At 40.7% G+C, this 18,247-nt stretch overlaps 1 protein-coding gene across 3 annotated transcripts; it reads right to left on the bottom strand.

The window, feature by feature from the left end:
- Window positions 1-1,123: 1,123 nt before the first annotated feature.
- LOC148678350 (uncharacterized) lies at window positions 1,124-17,709 on the bottom strand. Of its 3 annotated transcripts, XR_015938709.1 has the most exons (4): window positions 16,990-17,075; window positions 12,165-12,316; window positions 9,943-10,095; window positions 8,928-9,451 (listed from the first exon to the last, which is right to left on the bottom strand). XR_015938709.1 is itself a non-coding variant. In XM_088633318.1 (2 exons), the coding sequence occupies exons 1-2, from the start codon at window positions 17,339-17,341 to the stop codon at window positions 4,180-4,182; spliced, it is 2,202 nt and encodes a 733-aa protein (XP_088489444.1). In that variant the 5' UTR covers window positions 17,342-17,709; the 3' UTR covers window positions 1,124-4,179. The 3 variants fall into 3 exon arrangements, 1 of the variants encoding a protein (XP_088489444.1); XR_015938708.1 differs by having other exon boundaries at window positions 8,928-10,095; XM_088633318.1 differs by lacking the exons at window positions 8,928-9,451; window positions 9,943-10,095; window positions 12,165-12,316 and adding an exon at window positions 1,124-6,029 and having other exon boundaries at window positions 16,990-17,709.
- Between the last annotated feature and the right edge of the window lie 538 nt (window positions 17,710-18,247).

Raw genomic sequence — 18,247 nt, 5'->3', positions numbered from 1 at the left:
ATGTGATGTACGAGTAAATAAGTACAGGTTGTGCAGCAGATGTTTCACTGCAAAAATGTGCCAACGTGATCTGCCTGCAGAGTTAACAAGTAGTAATGTCATGTAAAACTGTCTCGAAATTGAGAGCAATATTTCTATTGGATTAAAAGAGATGTATTCACAGGCCTGTTTGTTTACAACATCATGTCACCAGTTCAGTTTCATTCTTAAAAATGAAAGTTTAGTCCATTTTGTGATGTAAATTGGAGGTTTTACACATTACTGAGTACATTTTACTTTCATTGTTGTTTGAAATGCACTCATCAATGCCAATTCTTTCTAACCCCAACATATAAAAATTTCATTGCATTTCCCCTTTTAGAGCTACACTTTTATATTGTCCCTACCCCATAAAGCATGTGTCACTAGAATTCCCATGCACGGTTTTTCTTGTTCCAGTTCCTCATGCAGAGCCTCCTAGAAAACTATTATCTTTTTGAACTTTGATGAGGGCTTAGATGGGTTTAGATGGAACTGTAACTTTTTTCCTGCAGTTCTGTCACAACATAAATAATGTTATAGCATGATGGGGACATAAAATCTATAATATTTGCAATTCAATTCATGCAAAACTCACGATCTAAATAAAGCATGTGGGAACATTGGGTTTCATTTTAGATGTTCTCCTAGCTGCAGGTGAGCTTACAGACAGGTAAACTCAGTTGACCAAGGGGGATTTTCTGGGGATATACTCTGGTGAATTAACTGTATTTTACCATAAAGTCTTAAGTTAAATTTACGCACTGCAAGGGTTTTCAGGGATTTTGTGCACATAAACAGTTTGTAAGAAACCCAGCAGACTTCTCTCTTCTGAAGTATTAATATTAATTTCATGGGCTTTGGTACAGTGCAGAATTGTCACCAGCTGTGTTCTGAGAGGGAGGTCAGTTTTAAATATCATGCAACTGATTAAAAAGCACAGACAATGTTATACTACTCATACTTTATCCAATTAATATGCAATACAATTGGATAAACAGTACTTAGAAGCAGAATGCTTTTACAAACATTTTGACCAGTGCAATATTGTTAAATATCTAAATACGCACACACCTACACTTCTAAAGGAGAGCAAGAACAGTGGTACTGTTTAAAACTTAGGAGTTTAATATAAAAATAAATTCAAACACAATAACTATATACCTACACAAAACATGAACAGTTCCATAAATACCTCTGACACCATCAGATGTCTATTAATTGGGGTGGACTAAAAACTAAAACAAAAAATGTGTTAGAAACTGAAATGCTAACAAGATCACCAGAATGAATGACAATTGCAAAGATGAAAACATGAAAATATGTTAAAAATACTTCAAATAAAAGTTCCCTTTGAAATGCCATCTATGGTACAGACTGTGATGCCACAAGGGCATGGTCACCTCAAGTCACGCAAATTAAATACAGTAGGTGGGTCCTCAATCCCAGACACACCCTGATACTCACTGATAAAGTAAAATGGTATCCTTTAATTCATTAATAAAAAAAGACATCAACTAAAAACTAAATAATGTTGCGTCACAATCACGTCCTGCACAGCATCTTTCACCTAGCTGTTGCCCTGGAAACCATCTCATTTTCATGAGGGCTTACAGTTTTCCAGGCCTCACTGCATAATTCAGATTTACTACAGGTGATCTGCATTTTCTCTGTAACTATCTGTTTAAAGCCAGAGCCCCGCATCAATGGGGCTCCGTCATTATCTTTTCACTCCTGTCCCGTTCCGCATCTGCACTTGTTTTTCCCTTGCAGTAGTAGCTTCAGCAGCCTCTCCAGGTGTTCGTCTCACTCTGGATCCCCAAGCCCGTCTGCATTCCTGCCTGTGGTTCTCAGTGCCAGGATACTCCTCCAAAGTCATGGGATCCTGCTCTGTAACTGAGGCTGCTCAAATCTGCGACGGGCTGTCTTGCCAGAGTAGAGATCCCTTCTTGCTGCTGAGGCAGTCTAATCGCAGTCTGCTCAGATTACTGCAATCTGCTTTCACCCTGCTCCAGAATATACTCGTCTGCACCTAGTCTACTCAAGATTACTGTTGTCTGATCTCACCCTGCTTCAGAATATACCTGTCTGCTCGCCCCCTGCCCCGGATCTTGGCAGCAGCCTGCTCGCACGCTGCCCCAGATCATGGCAGCCTGCACGCACTCTGCTCCAGACGTCTGTAATCTACTCAGACTCTGTCCCTGATCACTGCAACCTTGTGAGCTGGACTGTACAGATGCTCTGTCTGTGCAGTTACCTCACCTCCTTGCCCACAGCCCAGGTCTGTTCCCTGTATGCCCTGTCCCTTTTCACCTTTTTCTGTTCCCTGTGTTGTTCTTGTTGCCCTTCTGTCTTTTCTTCGGGGCAGCTTCCTTCCACAGCTTCTCAGGCTGTTTGGGTTCTGCTCTGTCCTGTTCTCCCAGTTTTTCCAGTCTCCTCTCCGTGTCTCAGCAGAGACACTGTTCCTTCCTGGGCCAGTCCTCTCTGTCAGGAGAGCATTCCCCTGTTAGCCTGGTCTCCCTGAGGATCTTTGTTTCTGGGCTTTGACTGGGACCACTCCTGGTGGCTGTGCTGACTCAGGGCTTTGAGAGCTGAGACAGACATTAGGACAGGTCCTTGCCTCCCGTCCTTGCAGATGTCTTGATTGCACCAGGCACCTCCGTCGGAGAGATACCTGGGAGACCATGCTGACAACGCACGCCTGGCCTGGTCTTAGAAGAGACACGTCATTAAGGGCGTGCGCCTTGAATCACCATGGTTTGGTGAAAGTACCATCCCATGAGGACTATGACCCTCATGTCATCACAACACGAAACCAAAAACAGAGACCCTCTACAACATGATTAATACATAAGTACATACTGAGCATTAAAAGAAACTTGGTGTACACAAATGCATTTGAGAAAACAGAGAATATGGATTCCGGATATTGGCTAAATGTTATTTATTCAGAATGGATTAATGGATTATTCATAACATATTGTGATATAACCAAGGGATTTTCTCCATTTTAGTGCTACATAAGCCCTAATTCTAGTTGTAAGAGAAAGTGGATAGAGCTACAACAATATGCCAAGAATAATGAAAAGGTCCAAGTAATGGCCTCTTCAGGATTATATAGCTATTGCATAATTCCACTACACAGCACAAATCCCCGATCTAGTTCTCCTGGCACTGAGAGTTTGACTCTGCATGTGGAGCTGTGAGCACTGGGAGGCCCAGATGTAACAATGGATGCTCTACTTCCTGACTGAACAATTGTGGCATAAGCAGAGCTGAGTGTGGCATGAATGTCTCAGGGACAGGTGAACAGACACATGCTTGATCGGTTCCCACAACAAGGCATCTATAACCTGGTGCAAAGCTGATTTGCAAATGTACAGTGGTATTTCTTTCAATGATGGCTACAAGCTACTAGCTTATGATTTTCACAGCAGACCCCGCTGTTAACTGCTGCACTGATGACAAATGTTAATGAGTATAATGAATTTGCCCAGGGTATGTCTATTCCATAAAATGACAGTGTATCTGCCATAAAAGGGTATTTTAGGCTATCAAGTCCTGATTCTGTTGATGCTCAGTGTACATTCATGGAGTTTGTATTCCACAATAAAGTACTTTATAATTCAGATCCACTTCAACCATAAAATTGTCTATTTTAAAAACAATATTAAACTGTTCCTATAATGGAAATGAACTAATCTACATAGGACCTTGTGAACTTTGTGAATTAGTTTAAATATACAGTATACATTAAAACAAGAAACATTCAATAAACTCAATTCTGAAATGCATACTATAATTTCAAACTTGTTTGGAATAAAATTACATATAGTGAAACCTACTAGATAATATTAGGTAGGTAATGTTGATATCAAAGGGATCACTAAAATGGAGTTAACAGTAATGGAGTTGAATATAACATAAATGCCATTAATATGTTCAGGAAACAAAGAAAAATCATAATAGGCAAAAAACATTGCACATTATTAATAAAGTAAAAGCACAGGAAATTAATCTTGGGGTAACTATGATTTCAAAAGCTTTACAGTTGAAACTCTTACAAACTCTCAGTCTAATGACAGTGGCACACTATGTTATAGACTTTCAAACTCTATATAAAGTGGATTTAGGAATGTTTGAAAAAATTGTGACATGGAATTAATGTGGGGATTCTGTGTTCTCTGTATAGTTTGGATTGAATGGTGTCTCTCCAGTGTGAATGCGTTGGTGGCATTTTAAGTTGCTTGACCAATTAAAACTCTTCCCACACTGACTGCAACTGAATGGTCTCACCCCTGTATGAATACGCTGATGCTTTTTTAAGTTGTTTAGGTGACTAAAACTCTTTCCACACTGACTGCAGCTGAAAGGTCTCTCTCCTGTGTGAATGGGCTCATGATATTTTAAGGCGCTTATCTGGCGAAAACTCTTTCCACACTGTTTGCAGCTGAATGGCCTCTCTCCTGTGTGAATGCGCTGGTGTATTTTTAGCTCACATGGGTGACTAAAACTCTTTTCACACTCACTGCAACTGAATGGTCTCTCTCCTGTGTGAATGTACTGGTGTTTTTTTAAGATGCTAAACCGGCTAAAACTCTTCCCACACTGACTACAGGTAAATGGCCTCTCCCCTGTGTGGATACGCTGATGCTTTTTCAGGTAACTCAACCAATTAAAACTCTTTCCACACTGATTGCAGCTGAATGGTTTCTCTCCTGTGTGAATGCGCTGGTGTGTTTTCAGTTGGCTTGATTGACTAAAACTCTTTCCACAATGACTGCAGGTGAAGGGTCTCTCTCCTGTGTGGATGCGCTGGTGTTTTTTTAAGTTGTTTAAGTGACTAAAACTTTTCCCACACTGATTACAGTTAAATGGTCGGTCTCCTGTGTGAACACGCTGGTGGTCTTTTAATGCACTTAAACGGCTAAAATTCTTCCCACACTGACTACAATTGAATGGTCTTTCTCCTGTGTGAACACGCAGGTGCTTTTTCAAGTAATTTAACAAATTAAAACTCTTTCCACACTCACTGCAACTAAATGGTTTCTCTTCTGTATTAACATGTTCACGCACTGTGAGCACAGATGACTGATTAAAATTTTTCTCACACTGAGAGTAGGAATGCAGTGTTTCCCCTGTCTGGGTGTGCTGGTGTGCTGTAATACTGAGTGAGTGAATATCACTCTGTCCAAACTGTGTGTGAAAGTCACCACTGTGGTCTCCACTGAATTTTGTTGTGTTCTCATTCAAAGAGAGTGGACTTATTCTGGTGGGGTGTCCATAATCCTGCTGTCTGTGCTCTAATGGCAGTCTTTCCACTCTCACTGAACATGGCCTTAAAATGATTAACTCCTGATGGGTCCTCTGGCATCGCTGCTGTTCATCTTTTCGCATGTCCTCTTTATACTCTGCCTGCAGGGTATGATGTGACTCTGCTACTTCCTGTTCATTGTGGGCAGTGTCAGACTCAGTCTCCTCCTTAACATAAACACAATCAAATTCGTCAGCTTCTGATTTCACGCACAGAGAATCAACAGAGGGCTCATGCAGATCACAAGCACCCTCCTCTTTAACGTTAATGCAGTTTGGCTCTGGGAGCTGCTCTTCAGGATGAAACAATGGTGACTCAATGTTGGGTTCTATAATATCAACGTCGTAAAGTTCATTCAGTTCCTCTTTTTTGAGTCCTTGTGCATTTACAGACTCTAGTTCATCTAGATCTTCTGTGATGTTGTAATTTTCTAAGTTATTGAACCTTTCTGTATTCTGATGCCATTCTCGAGATTTGACTGAAATACACCCAGGCCCTGGCTCTGTTGTGAGGACAGATTCCAGTCCATTGAGCTTCTTCACACTTTGTAGACTCCTATGTTCAGAGAGTTTCTCTTCACATGCTGGAGCACTGAGCTTCATCTCCTGTCTCACACTGGAACTCCATTTCTCTTCAGAGTGTTGCAGTTTCTTACGCCTCTTCAAAGTGCAAAAGACAGCACCATTCTCTACTGCTCCTAAAGAAAAGAGCAAAAGAAAAGTATTAATAGCTGCAAAGAAATAACTAAACAGAAAAGTTCTTAAACAAAAGTTCATATCCCCCTCCCCCCACACCCCAACTCATAAGAGCGCTTGGGCAGAGCAGTGGCTCTATGGCTAAGGATCTGCGCCTGTAGCTGGAAGGCTGCCAGTTCAAATCTCGTGGCTGGCAGAGGAATCCTACTCTGTTGGGCCCCTGAGCAAGGCCCTTAACCCCAGCTGCTCCAGGGGTGCTGTACAATGGATAACCCTGTGCTTTGACCCCAAGCTTCTCTCTCTCTCTCTCCCTGTCTGTTTGTCTCATGGAGAGCAAGCTGAGGTATGTGAAAAGACAAATTCCTAATGCAAGAAATTGTATATGGCTAATAAAGTGATCTTATCTTATATAAGAGAGAAAGGGACAAAATGTAACAATGACTGTCCAGTACACTGTATATGGTATTGATATCCTATTATGTAATTATTACACCAATTATTACCAAAAAGGAATAAAAAATATAAATTTTACATTCAGTATCATTTAGCTATTTCAGGGCAGTCAACAATGAGGACACACAGATGACTTGCTTAGACTACCTGCTTATTGGCACCACTGTCTGGAGATCTATGCAGTTTATAGAGCACTGTGTCAGGTTTGGGGATTGTGAAGAATATCCTCTGCATCTACTGTACCTACCAACAAGACTAGGGGATTTGTTGGTAAGGCAGTCCTGAGCTTGGGATGAGTTAAGAGGTCAGTTGTGTTAAGATACAAACAGGGAAAACTGTGCCAGCCATCCCTAGCTACATATGCTGGATCTTTGCTCCAAAGAGGGCAGGCACAATTTTGAAGATGCCCAAACAAAGTAACAAATCAATTGAGCTAATTGGTGAACGACTGGTTCTGAAGACCTGCTTAATATATCAAAAGTAGGATTAGCCTCAATTAACTGCTAGATCGGTCTTTTTTCATTCTAAAAAACAAAAGAAGCCCTGTCATCAAATCCATAGCATTTTGGCTGGCTCTTTGTAGATGGCATTGGATATTTCTGAACTTGAAAGTGACCAGAATTACATTCAAAGGCAAGGACCTCAATCTTTTATATCTGAGGAATGATTATTTCCTTTCAGTACCTGCCAGGCAGTACGGGTATGAAAAATAGTTCTCAAGCTTTCGCAGCAGTTTAAGAGAGTATACTGTCCTATGGAAGGTCATTTTTCTGTAAAGACACTGTAAATAACATTACCTATCTACAGTATGTTACTGGGTTTCTGTTAGTGTGCAGTAATTGAGGGGCTGATTGAGGACAGATTTAAGCAGGCTTGAGCTTAGGAACTCTGTCTTTGTAAATAATAGTTTGTTCATTTGTTAGGATTGTAAATAATTATTTGCTAGCCTTTTAAGTTCCATTTTGGAAAACAAGGGAACTGGGTTATATGACTGGTCAGTGCCCCTTCCTAACTACAACTTGTGTGTTACCAGGTATTTTAAATTGGAGTGAGAAAGAATTTACTTTTACCTTTTGTGAGAATGCAGCCCTGTCTAGATCAAATTCCCCAGAAACCTCTGGGGGAATGAGCTGCCACTCTCAGTCACCTGACCAGACAATTGTTTAAAAACCAGGAAGCAGAGGCTTTCTGTGTTGGCCAGTTTGCTGTTTGGAGATATAGAGCAGATCCTTTGCAATACACATTCAACTGGGAGTAGGAAGTAATTGACAAATAAACTGTAAGTTTTGCATTTGAGAATTATGGAAGAGTGCTTCTGGAAGTCTCAGAGAGGACTAAGAAGAGTCTTAGAGGAGAGACTAGAGTGTTCTGAATTGTTTATTTTTATATTTTAAAAAAAACCTGTTATAGCATACCCAAGGGCCTGTAATTCTTTATGCAGTGTGAATAACACAATGGTTAGGTTAATGGGAAAAAGCACAGTCCAGGAATGCTAGTTTATACACTTTCTATTTTTTAAATAAAGTTTATATATTTCTTCAACCAGCTTCTCCTGTTGAAAAAACTTTTAGAGACAGCCAGTGAAAAGGGGACAACAGCATAAAGCAGCCAAAAAACCATTAGATTGATTTATTCCAGCAAAGGCATAGACTGTCCTTCTACTGGAGCTTAGCGCAGGCTTAACTTATACAGGGTCTTTGAAATAACTCCTCCCTCTGGTGTGCACTAAGTTCAGGCAAGCACTCAGTTTTAATCAAACTCTGCATTTAACTGACAAAACAAATGTATCTCTAAAATAGCTAAACATTACAAAAAGATTTTACCCAGCACAGACATAGTACTGGACTACAACAAAACAAGTATAGTTGCTCTACACACTGAGTTGGAGTACATTTTGGCTTCTTTAATGATATATTCAACATTCCTGAGGCTTGGAATAAACTCTTTCCACCTTCAGGCCTTCCATAGTCTCATCTCTCATGCACAACTCTTGCAACTAACTCATCCAATCACTCTTAGGTTACGAACTCTCTTCCATAGACAGTTCAGTCTAATGGGTGACATAAACATTTTGGAGTCGACACGAAACCTGATAGTATCATGTGTTGGGCATGGCCCACATTGAAGAGAGCCCCGGTCAGACCCAGGACATGGTGAAGGGATTATCTTTTGGGCTTGAGAGCACCTGGGAATCCCCCAGGAGGAGCTGGAGATGATGCTGGGGAAAAGGAGGTCTGGTCTGCCCTGCTCAGACTGTTACCACAGCGACCATCACCAGGAGTAAGTGGTTATAAAATGTTGATGAATAATTATAACCCCCAATTGTTAGTTATATAAAAAATATGCCATGAATACACCCACGTGGTTTGTACAATTTTTAGGCACCTGTAACCTATAGCCATTCTCTGGCACAACTCTGGTGAAAGAGAAATGAAATGGAGGCAAACTAGGATAAACATATTTATTAATGATAACTAGATAGCACAATGTTACATAGATAAAACATAATACTTACAAAGGATCTTTGTGGCCTACTTTCTGACATCCACTAAAACGTACTGGGTTAGCAGTCTAATGCGGACAGTCTATATAATACCTAACAGGCCAAAATAAAAATAGAGAGAAACCTGCATCATAAATAAAACATGACAGAGCTAAGTCTCCTTTCCTATCAAATGATGCCTCAAATTGAATGGGAATCTCCCCACTTTAAAAATGCATGACTAACCTTGACAGAACATCTTTAACCTGTGGATTCCTCATAAAGGAAATCAAACACATGATTGGAGTTTCCCAAAATAAAGAACAGTTAGCTCTTTTAAACAAGATTTAAATACTTTCTTTTAAACAGTGGTCTTTCACATTGATCACAACAAGGTCCACACGCCTTGCGGGGTTGTGTCTTCCTCTTGTCTCTTCTTTATCTTGTGTCTTCCTGGGTGTTGAACATGTACTCTTCCCAGAAAATCCCCTTAAACATAATAAATTACTCTAGTTCATTACTGTCTTTATACCACCCATAGTTCAGTAAACCCCTTGGTTTCTACTCCTTGCTTTTTAGGTCTAGAGAACTGCAAATGTTGACTTATGACATCTCAACAGCCATAACAGTAGGTTTTATTTTTGGGTACCTATGCATATATTTGATCAAATTACAACAACAAAAAACATTTTCCATCCCAGTAATTTCAACTTACTGTACATATTGGTATATATTCAACGTAAAATTGAGTATTTGGTGCACATCCTCTTGAGGCAATAACTGCATGAGATATGTGACTCACTGCGTTCACCATAATCATTTGAGAAACTTTGCTCCATCCACATTGGCCCTTGGGGATAATGTAGACTCTCTGAGTTCTTGATGCTACAGTAGGTGCAGTCACGTGATTGATGCGCTCATCAGGTTGTAAGGTTTTCAAGAGCAGACAGAGTGAGCAAGCGTTCCTTGCTGCGCAATACCTTTTTAGTCCCATGATCACAGCTGGTGACTGGTTGCGATGTCATCAAGTGTCATGTTCTTCTCCAATCCTCCAGCTCCTCATTGGTTGGTCATCTTCAGCGGACTGCCAGGTGATCTTCAGCTAGGTCCCCACTCCATACAAGTCCCCCACCCTTGAGGTTGCAGACAAAGAGGTACTGAGTGTTGAGCTCTCCATTACTGGAGGTGTCCAGATTGATCCAATCTGTGATATCCTGGTTTGTGTTAGGAGTGAAGCTGTAAAATTAGTAAAATGAAGCTGGATTGATTCAAATGTGGAAATGGACAAGACAAGTCAAAGATCTGCCATCCTTTTCTACTGATGACCTACTTTGTTGGACTTGTCCATATGTTTTGGGTCATTGTTATGCTGCATGATAAAGCACTACCCAAAACGTGATGGAGGCACATAAAATGTTTCCACAAAGTTCCTACTAGTTTTAAAATCACAACCCCTTGTCCCTTAGAAGACCCTTGCACACAAATACCCTATACATTCCAGGTATAGGGATGGAGGAGATGGCAGGCAAATCCTCCAGTGTACGATCTCAGCTGAGGGTGAATTAAATGACTGGACATGGGCCTTAAGGCTACGTTTGTGTGCATTTACCTAGACCCGCATCTTTAAAATATCACAGGTTACAGCACTTTACTACCTGGGTGTGTCACAGTACATGTTTAAATATCCAACCTATTTTTCAAGGTTTTTATTTGTAATTACTTTTTAGAATGTTTGAGCATTTGTTTTTCACTTGGTGATTGTGTTACAATGGGTAAATACAGGTAAAATACGGCAAGTTCTGATTCAATGGATCTTGACTTTAGACTTTTAGGCCATAAACTCTTACTTTTGAAAAGGTGTTAAACTTTTCTCTAGCCACTGTGAGTACGCTAAAGATCTTATCTCATTATGTAATTTCTCAGAAAAACAATGGTTTCAACAACGAGGCTGGGTCGCTTTCTCCATACTCCGACAACCCTTTCTGTAAAGAAGTATCTGTTCTTCTCAGTTCTAAATGCAGAACTGCCTTTAATTTCACTTTGTCCTCTCTGGATTTGTTTCTATGTTGATTCTGAAGAAGTTTTTGTGGTCAAGTTTTACAAGGTCTTTGACCATTCATAATATTGGAATTATGTCCCCTTCTAGTCTGCTATTGAAGAGTTAAGAAAATGTAAATCTCCAGTGATAGCCATTTGCTTTGTACATATCCGATTTCATTATATATAACTGTATATAAACTAATATTTCAAGAGATTTTTTCATCATTTATATAAAAGCAAGTAATGATGAAATTGTAAAATTTGATCCCCCCCCCCCCCCAATATTGCAGTCTACTACTTTTCTTTTAATCCCTCGTGTTTTTTCTACTTTATAATTTTTTTTAATACATTGAGATCTAATGAAATATCTTGAAACATTCATTGTATCTCAGGATGGATCTATGGAAACTGAAGTCTTTGTGTTTAGAAGATACAACATAAAAACTCGTGACTCCGAAATAAGAGATTAAAATCCCCTAATGTCATGCTTGGTACAGCAGAGAAAGGATGCAAATTGTTGAAGTATTTCTTCATCACTATTTAAACTTCTTTGTTTAAACAAAGTTTGTCAGCACTGATGCTTTGTCAGTAAAGGCACAGAAGAAACTTGGATAATCTTCGGAACTCTACGGAGAATAATTTGAACTTGAGGGAGGGATGTTATTTATAGACCCCAAACTAGGAACCCTTTCAACTCACACACAGAATGGAAATAGCATCCTGAGTGAAAAATTGTAGGTTCTCCTCCTACACTAACTCCTAGAATGGGAGAATGAATTAAACCAGGAAACAACAGACCAATCTGTATCATTTCTGTTACTCGTAACGTTATGGAACAAACAGCTATAGTGATGCGATGGTTGATTTTACTGGAACAATTAGAAATCAGAACAGTAAATTGGAGGAGTGCTCATGGTCAAGCTGCTACTTTTGTGCATATGATTATATTCATGCTTGTTGACAAAAGCACAACTGTATTTTGTTGCTTAGACGGAAACTTTCAATCGTTGCAGAGAAAGCCTTCTGTTTACAGATGAACTCACTGTCTCAGCCTGGTGTTTCTTGATGCTACAGTAGGCACAGTCACGTGATTGATGCGCTCATCAGGTTGTAAGGTTTCAAGAGCAGACAGAGTGAGCAAGCGTTCCTTGCTGCGCAATACCTTTTTAGTCCCATGATCACAGTGGTGACTGGTTGCGATGTCATCAGGTGTCATGTTCTTCTCCAATCCTCCAGCTCCTCATTGGTTGGTCATCTTCAGCGGACTGACAGGTGATCTTCAGCTAGGTCCCCACTCCATACGAGTCCCCCACCCTTGAGGTTGCAGACAAAGAGGTACTGAGTGTTGAGCTCTCCATTACTGGAGGTGTCCAGATTGATCCAATCTGTGATATCCTGGTTTGTGTTAGGAGTCGGATCATCTTGCTATCAGAGAGCCTCATCTCAAACTCACTGATAAGGCTTAACACACACGAGCTAAGCTGTACTAGCATTGTTGATAGTTTTGGGTAATAGAAAGATATTTTTTTTCTTGGTATGTAATTCAATTAGTAATGAGACTTTCTGCTACATACGTAGAGCTTAATCAGAATAGTATTTATAAAGCAAATGTATTTTAAGAAACAGCCAACATGGATTTGTAAAGGGTGGCTTTTGTTTGATGCAACACTAGAACACGATTCATTTAAGACTGCCAAAAACACTAGATATAAAGTGCCGCTTCCTACATTAAAATCAAAAAGAATCCTAAGTAATGTATGGAGAACTAGGAATGAATAGGACACAGCAGAGGCTGCAGGGGTTGCAATGTCACGAAGAGCCCCAGACAACTAATCCCACCCCTCCCTTGGTAGTGCGGAGCCAAATCTGTGCTGCCTCTTAGGGGATCCCATTAACTGTTGACAGGACCCAGGCTCCAAAACCCGTCACCATGGAGTTCAACTATTAGCGAGCAATTCAGCTTTTTACTTTTAAAAAAGGCAATTTCATTGAGCGCTGTCTGGAGGGACTCAAAATGACTCAATGCTTTAATTTCAACCAAAGGATTTTCTACCATGTTCTAACTTGGTGGGTGAATCTTCAATCAACACACTTCATTTTTGCAGTTTTCTTTGTGGTTTTTGTAAAACTTCTTTCCATCATAAAAGATTCCAGTTTGAGCATGCAAGTTCTGATTAAAAAAAAACACTTTAAAAATGTTTATTCATCATTTATAATTGAACAACATGTGACACTTTTGGAATAGGGCGTAATGTACTGTACAGAGTTAATGCTAAAATGTATTTTAAAAAGTTATGGGTAATGTCAGGGGGAGATCCGTTTATAATCTACTAACTACCAAGCAGGCTAGATGGATCAATAGGCTGCCTCTCATGTTCTTAAATGGGCAAAGGAAATGTACACCAGTACATTGGTGCCCCTGTATAATGTCTAAGGTGTACAGCATATAAAAATACAACTATTTTATCTTACATTTGATACATTTAAAGCTAACAGTAATAAATGTTTAGTTTTGATTACCATATAGGAATTTAGGCTTTCTAGGGATTTTCTAAACAGCCAAAATCTCAAAAATACATCCCTTCATGTTGGAAATAAACCCATTATTTTTACTTAATTTTAACCGCTCACATTTTGACTGTCCTAGTTCCAGGGCATGTAAAATTTAAGATGCAGCTAAAAATACCTCTCAAATAGACTTGAAGCAGAAAATGAAAGGGAACAGGACATGCAGCCTATTTTGCTGCACTGCTGACATGGTGCAAGACGAGTGCGTGACAGATGTCAGATAGGCATTAAAAACACTTCAAAAGGGAGAATATTGTCTCGATTCAGTAAAATTACTAGAACAGCCTTGATTGAATCTGAAACAGTATTACATCAAACCAGGAACAAAGAAAGCTCCGAGCTACAGGCAGGAGTGAGTTGTACAAGTTGTGTAGTTGCAACTGCACCATGGCAAGCTAGCTTAAAGCCTGGCTCACTATTGACCTCACTATTTGGTCTAATGAATAACCTGAATTTTCAAACCAAACATCCAATGCTAAAGACAGGGAAAAAATAAGTCTTGGATGCACAAAGTCAAAAGGCAAGTTCCTGAATCCAGAGAAAATGCTGGACTCGGAACTGGCTCAAGTGTGGGTATCGGGCCCGATGACCTCCTCTGCTCCAGATGTAAATAAAAAGCAAAGGGCAATCAGGAAAAGGTTGTGGAACATGCTCAGTCTGATTTAGCTACATCTAGTATTGTGATGAAAGCTAAGGGGGACACTCTAGTGCAGACCATCAACAAGGAACAACCTGACCAAATATCCACCACAGCCAACTGAAATCTGACTAATGATACATAAACACATTTTATGAAATAATGCAATGTAATTGAAATGACAACTTAATAAAAACATAATACAAGCATAGATTTTTTTGTCAACATGGTTACCCATGTGCTGTATATCAAACATGTAGCTCTTCCGTCACCGGTGTTGTATCTAATTCACCATTTCTTCTTCATAATGTGCATGCACTCCAAAAACTTTCCACGATACCCAAGGATAGTGGCAGCTTCTGCATGTTTGTGCCTTTGCTTACTGATCATGACAGAAAAAGGAGCCCGTTGTTTGTGTGCGATTATATTGGTTTCTCTGTGTATTAAAATGTTTTGCTAGGGATTGGAGTCATGAAGAAAAAAAACGTACCAGCACCACATGAAAGTTTAGGTTTTCTTTCCACAAGACAAGGGAACCCAAAAGAGAGAACACAAAGGCTACAGGCGAAAGATGCACATGTGCTGCATATAAATCACTTTACAAGCAGAGGATGAGAAAAAGGACGTGTCCCTGAAATAATGACACATTGGCGCATTTCAGAAGGGGATAGTGGACTGGATATGACACCTGGATTCAATCACACTTGCTGGCAAGGTCACTGCAGACACAGCACCACTGCTTAGACAGTGGCGAATCCTCCTGCACCACAACATCAGGCCCAACAGCATTCTACCCTGTCTAGGGGGTAGCATCGGTTCTGCATCATGTTAATTGCACTGAGTCCTGTCCTGTTGGGTATGCAGTAAAGGCTAGTGGGGAAGTCACGCAATCAGATTCTGAAACCCTATGGACTCCACAACAGGCCCATCAGAGGGGAAATGCTTCAAAAACAAGAGCAGGCCCCACTGCCTAAAGAAACCCCATTGCGTTCTTAGCATGTTATCAACAGAAAATGTATTCTATTCACGTTGTGCACGCATCAAGGTTGTGCACTCAGATAACACTTCAGTCCCTCATACGATCTTATTGGTTTCCGGCACCACATGGTAAACAAACAAAGCACTGCCCATCACGTTCATCAGAGCAGGACTTTCAATTCCTTCAAGAAGTCTGGTCTTATCTTTGACTACACTCCCCACAGAAGTTAGCTCAGCCTTACAGCCTATCTAACACTTCCACATACCACAGTTTCATATTTCAGCGCTGAATATGAAGACGTCTAGAAGCTCTGTGCGCACTGTTGCTTATCTCCTATCTGCACAGCAGAGGGCTGGAAATGGTCAAATGTATTCTTAGTACAGTACGGCCACAGTGACAGCTCCACACTAGGGAAAGACAAAACAACAACTCAAGATTTTTACTCATTTGCGTTTGGTTCAACTGATTAGATCACAGAGTTGCCTCAGCTGTCCAAATCCACCTCACTAAGTATGCCACCACCCCACAGAACCCACCTACAATAGAATCCAGGGTGACTCCAGAGATGAGACACAGAAAAATAACTAGCCAGCACAGTCACATTAAAGCCAAAAGACTGTATCTCCATTACTTCTCTAGATGCATTCTATTGCCACATGGCTATTTCTTATAGAATAACATACATTAAAACTGTCTATAGATTATCTGTATTACAACAACCTATTAGTGAATTACAGTAGGTGACTCACAAGGATGATTAAAAACAGTTTCAGAATTAACCTAAATCGCATTTTTAATTTCACCAGAGGTGATGCTATTGCATTTGACCCCAAGGGGTATCTTGACTTTAGTGAAATAAGGTGGATGAGAATTTCTTAGACCAACTATGAATTTTTGATGTAATCTGCGAGTTTAATGATTGGTGTGAAATTTAAAAAAAGTGGATATATATTTTATTACCTTGAACTAAATGAACATGAATGTATCCAACGTATTAAAACTTCATCTTCGGCATACTTTATAAATGAAATACAGTTAGAATCCGCTTGCATTATTTAACTGCAAATATTTAAAAAATTGCCACAAACAAGAAATAAGTTTGAGAGATACCTCATAATTAAACATCTGATGCAAATTATATAACCCATAGTCGCTATGTACTGTGTGCTCCATCAAAGGCAAGTCTTTTTAGTATAAAAAGTCCTGCAAACTACCGTTCGAATGATCCGTAGGTAAATGTTTTCCTAAAACAGGACGCGAAATATACTGTATGTTTATAATTTTGTGTAGCATGTTACGTAAACAGTGTCACAGAGTTTAACAGAAGTACAAAGCTATAACAACCGAGCAGAAAGCAACTGAAGTTCACAGTACTGTAGAGCAGCAGCAGCCTCTGTCCTCTGCAGTGTCGGTACCTGGATGCCTCCGCACTCACCCGACCCGCCTGCAGTCTCTCCCTGACCTTCACCGCGAACCCCGGGACACACGCTGGCTGTCAAGGCGGGGGACACGGAACGGCTACCCCGCTTTTTAACAACCAAGGTCATTTCGTAATTCTAGTATTGAAGCATTATGAGACGACAATAAAACACACAGAGACCCTTAATGCGAATCTGCTGTTGAAATGTCCTTTCCTATTAAACTGGAACAATGTAACCGGAGTGGGTCCACCTGTGCTGACTAAGAAAACAATACTGAGGGATATTAAGCTCAGGCAAGACGATATGATCTAGGGGAGTTGTCGAATATAGCAATTTTGCCAACTCAAATCTAACCCACACGATGCCAGCTCTTCTTACTTACCAGCCTCTGTTCCCCCGGGATCCCCTCCAGTGATCTCGGGACAGACCGGGGCTCCCAGCCCCCCGCACGACTCCTTCTCCCTGGACCTCAATCTCAGCCGCAGGGTTTCGGTTTCCTGCTTCACCCGACCTATTTCGCTCTGCAAACGGGCAACTCTGTCTTGCACGAGTTCAGTGATCTGAAACACCGATGATTTCACTAGAATATCCGTCAGGGAATGGAGTCTGTGCTCCAGCTCGAAATCTGACCGCTTGTTTTGAAGAAGATCTGAAACTTCACCCACAGCCGTTCTGATGACACCCTCCATGACCGCTGTGAGTTGAGTTTGAAAATCTGCGAGATGCCCCAACATCCTGACTTGCTCAAAGATGAACCTCAGCGCTAATCCGTGAGGAAACCAGGAGTAACGGTATTGTTCAGGGGACCAGTACGACGACAACAATGCAATGATGCCCTACAACCTCCTCATTGCGTCACCGGAACTGACCACAGAGGCCACACCTCCCGCACGGCAGCCAGCTGCCGCTCATATCAGGGATGAAGCCTTCCTGGCAATAATTTACACCTGGTGCCATACTAGCGAGCCAAGGAACTGCCATAACCTCCCCCCCTCCACAGTGTGCCCAGTTAGCATGCAGTTAACAAAAACAACGGAAAGGAATGAGGAGCCGGAACACAACACGCATTGAAAACTGGTGTTCTCATTGCTTTCCGGCTTTATAGAGCGTTATGAGTGCACTGATTTGACACTGTCGATCAACATCTGCGAAGATGCCAAGCCCCTATGACAGAGATGTACTGTACCGTCTGCGCTGCAGTCCACAAAGTCGCAGCCCTCCACGGTCACACGTCGCTGTTCCAAATGCAGAGCAGGAAAAGGAGATTCATTGAAAACCTTTATTTTTAATTATACTAATTCTGTAATGTCCTCTACTTTTTTTTCTTAACTAAAGCAATTTTTAGAAGCTACATTTAAATGCGCTAAATGATTATTTATTATGATTATTATTATGATAATGATGCACTAATTATAATGTATATATGATGTATATACTTAAGAAATAGTCTTTTTAAAATGTCCTACAACTTCTGTGATGTAGCGCAAGTGTTGCCTTAAAGTGCGCGAGTATTCAAAGGGACACCCTGGCGTGACTGCTCTCGGTTGTTAACACAGCTCAGCGTCAACATGCCTTCTGCCGGTGTTTCTTGTCCAGTGGCCAAGCGCAAGATTTTTTCATTCTCCGTTCGCAGTTCGATG

This window comes from Lepisosteus platostomus, chromosome 1 (genome assembly GCF_059453375.1).
Source record: "Lepisosteus platostomus isolate fLepPlt1 chromosome 1, fLepPlt1.hap1, whole genome shotgun sequence".
Lineage (NCBI taxonomy): Eukaryota > Metazoa > Chordata > Actinopteri > Semionotiformes > Lepisosteidae > Lepisosteus > Lepisosteus platostomus.
Note: the sequence above shows the minus strand (reverse complement) of the source record. Positions and strands in the feature narration are given on the sequence as shown.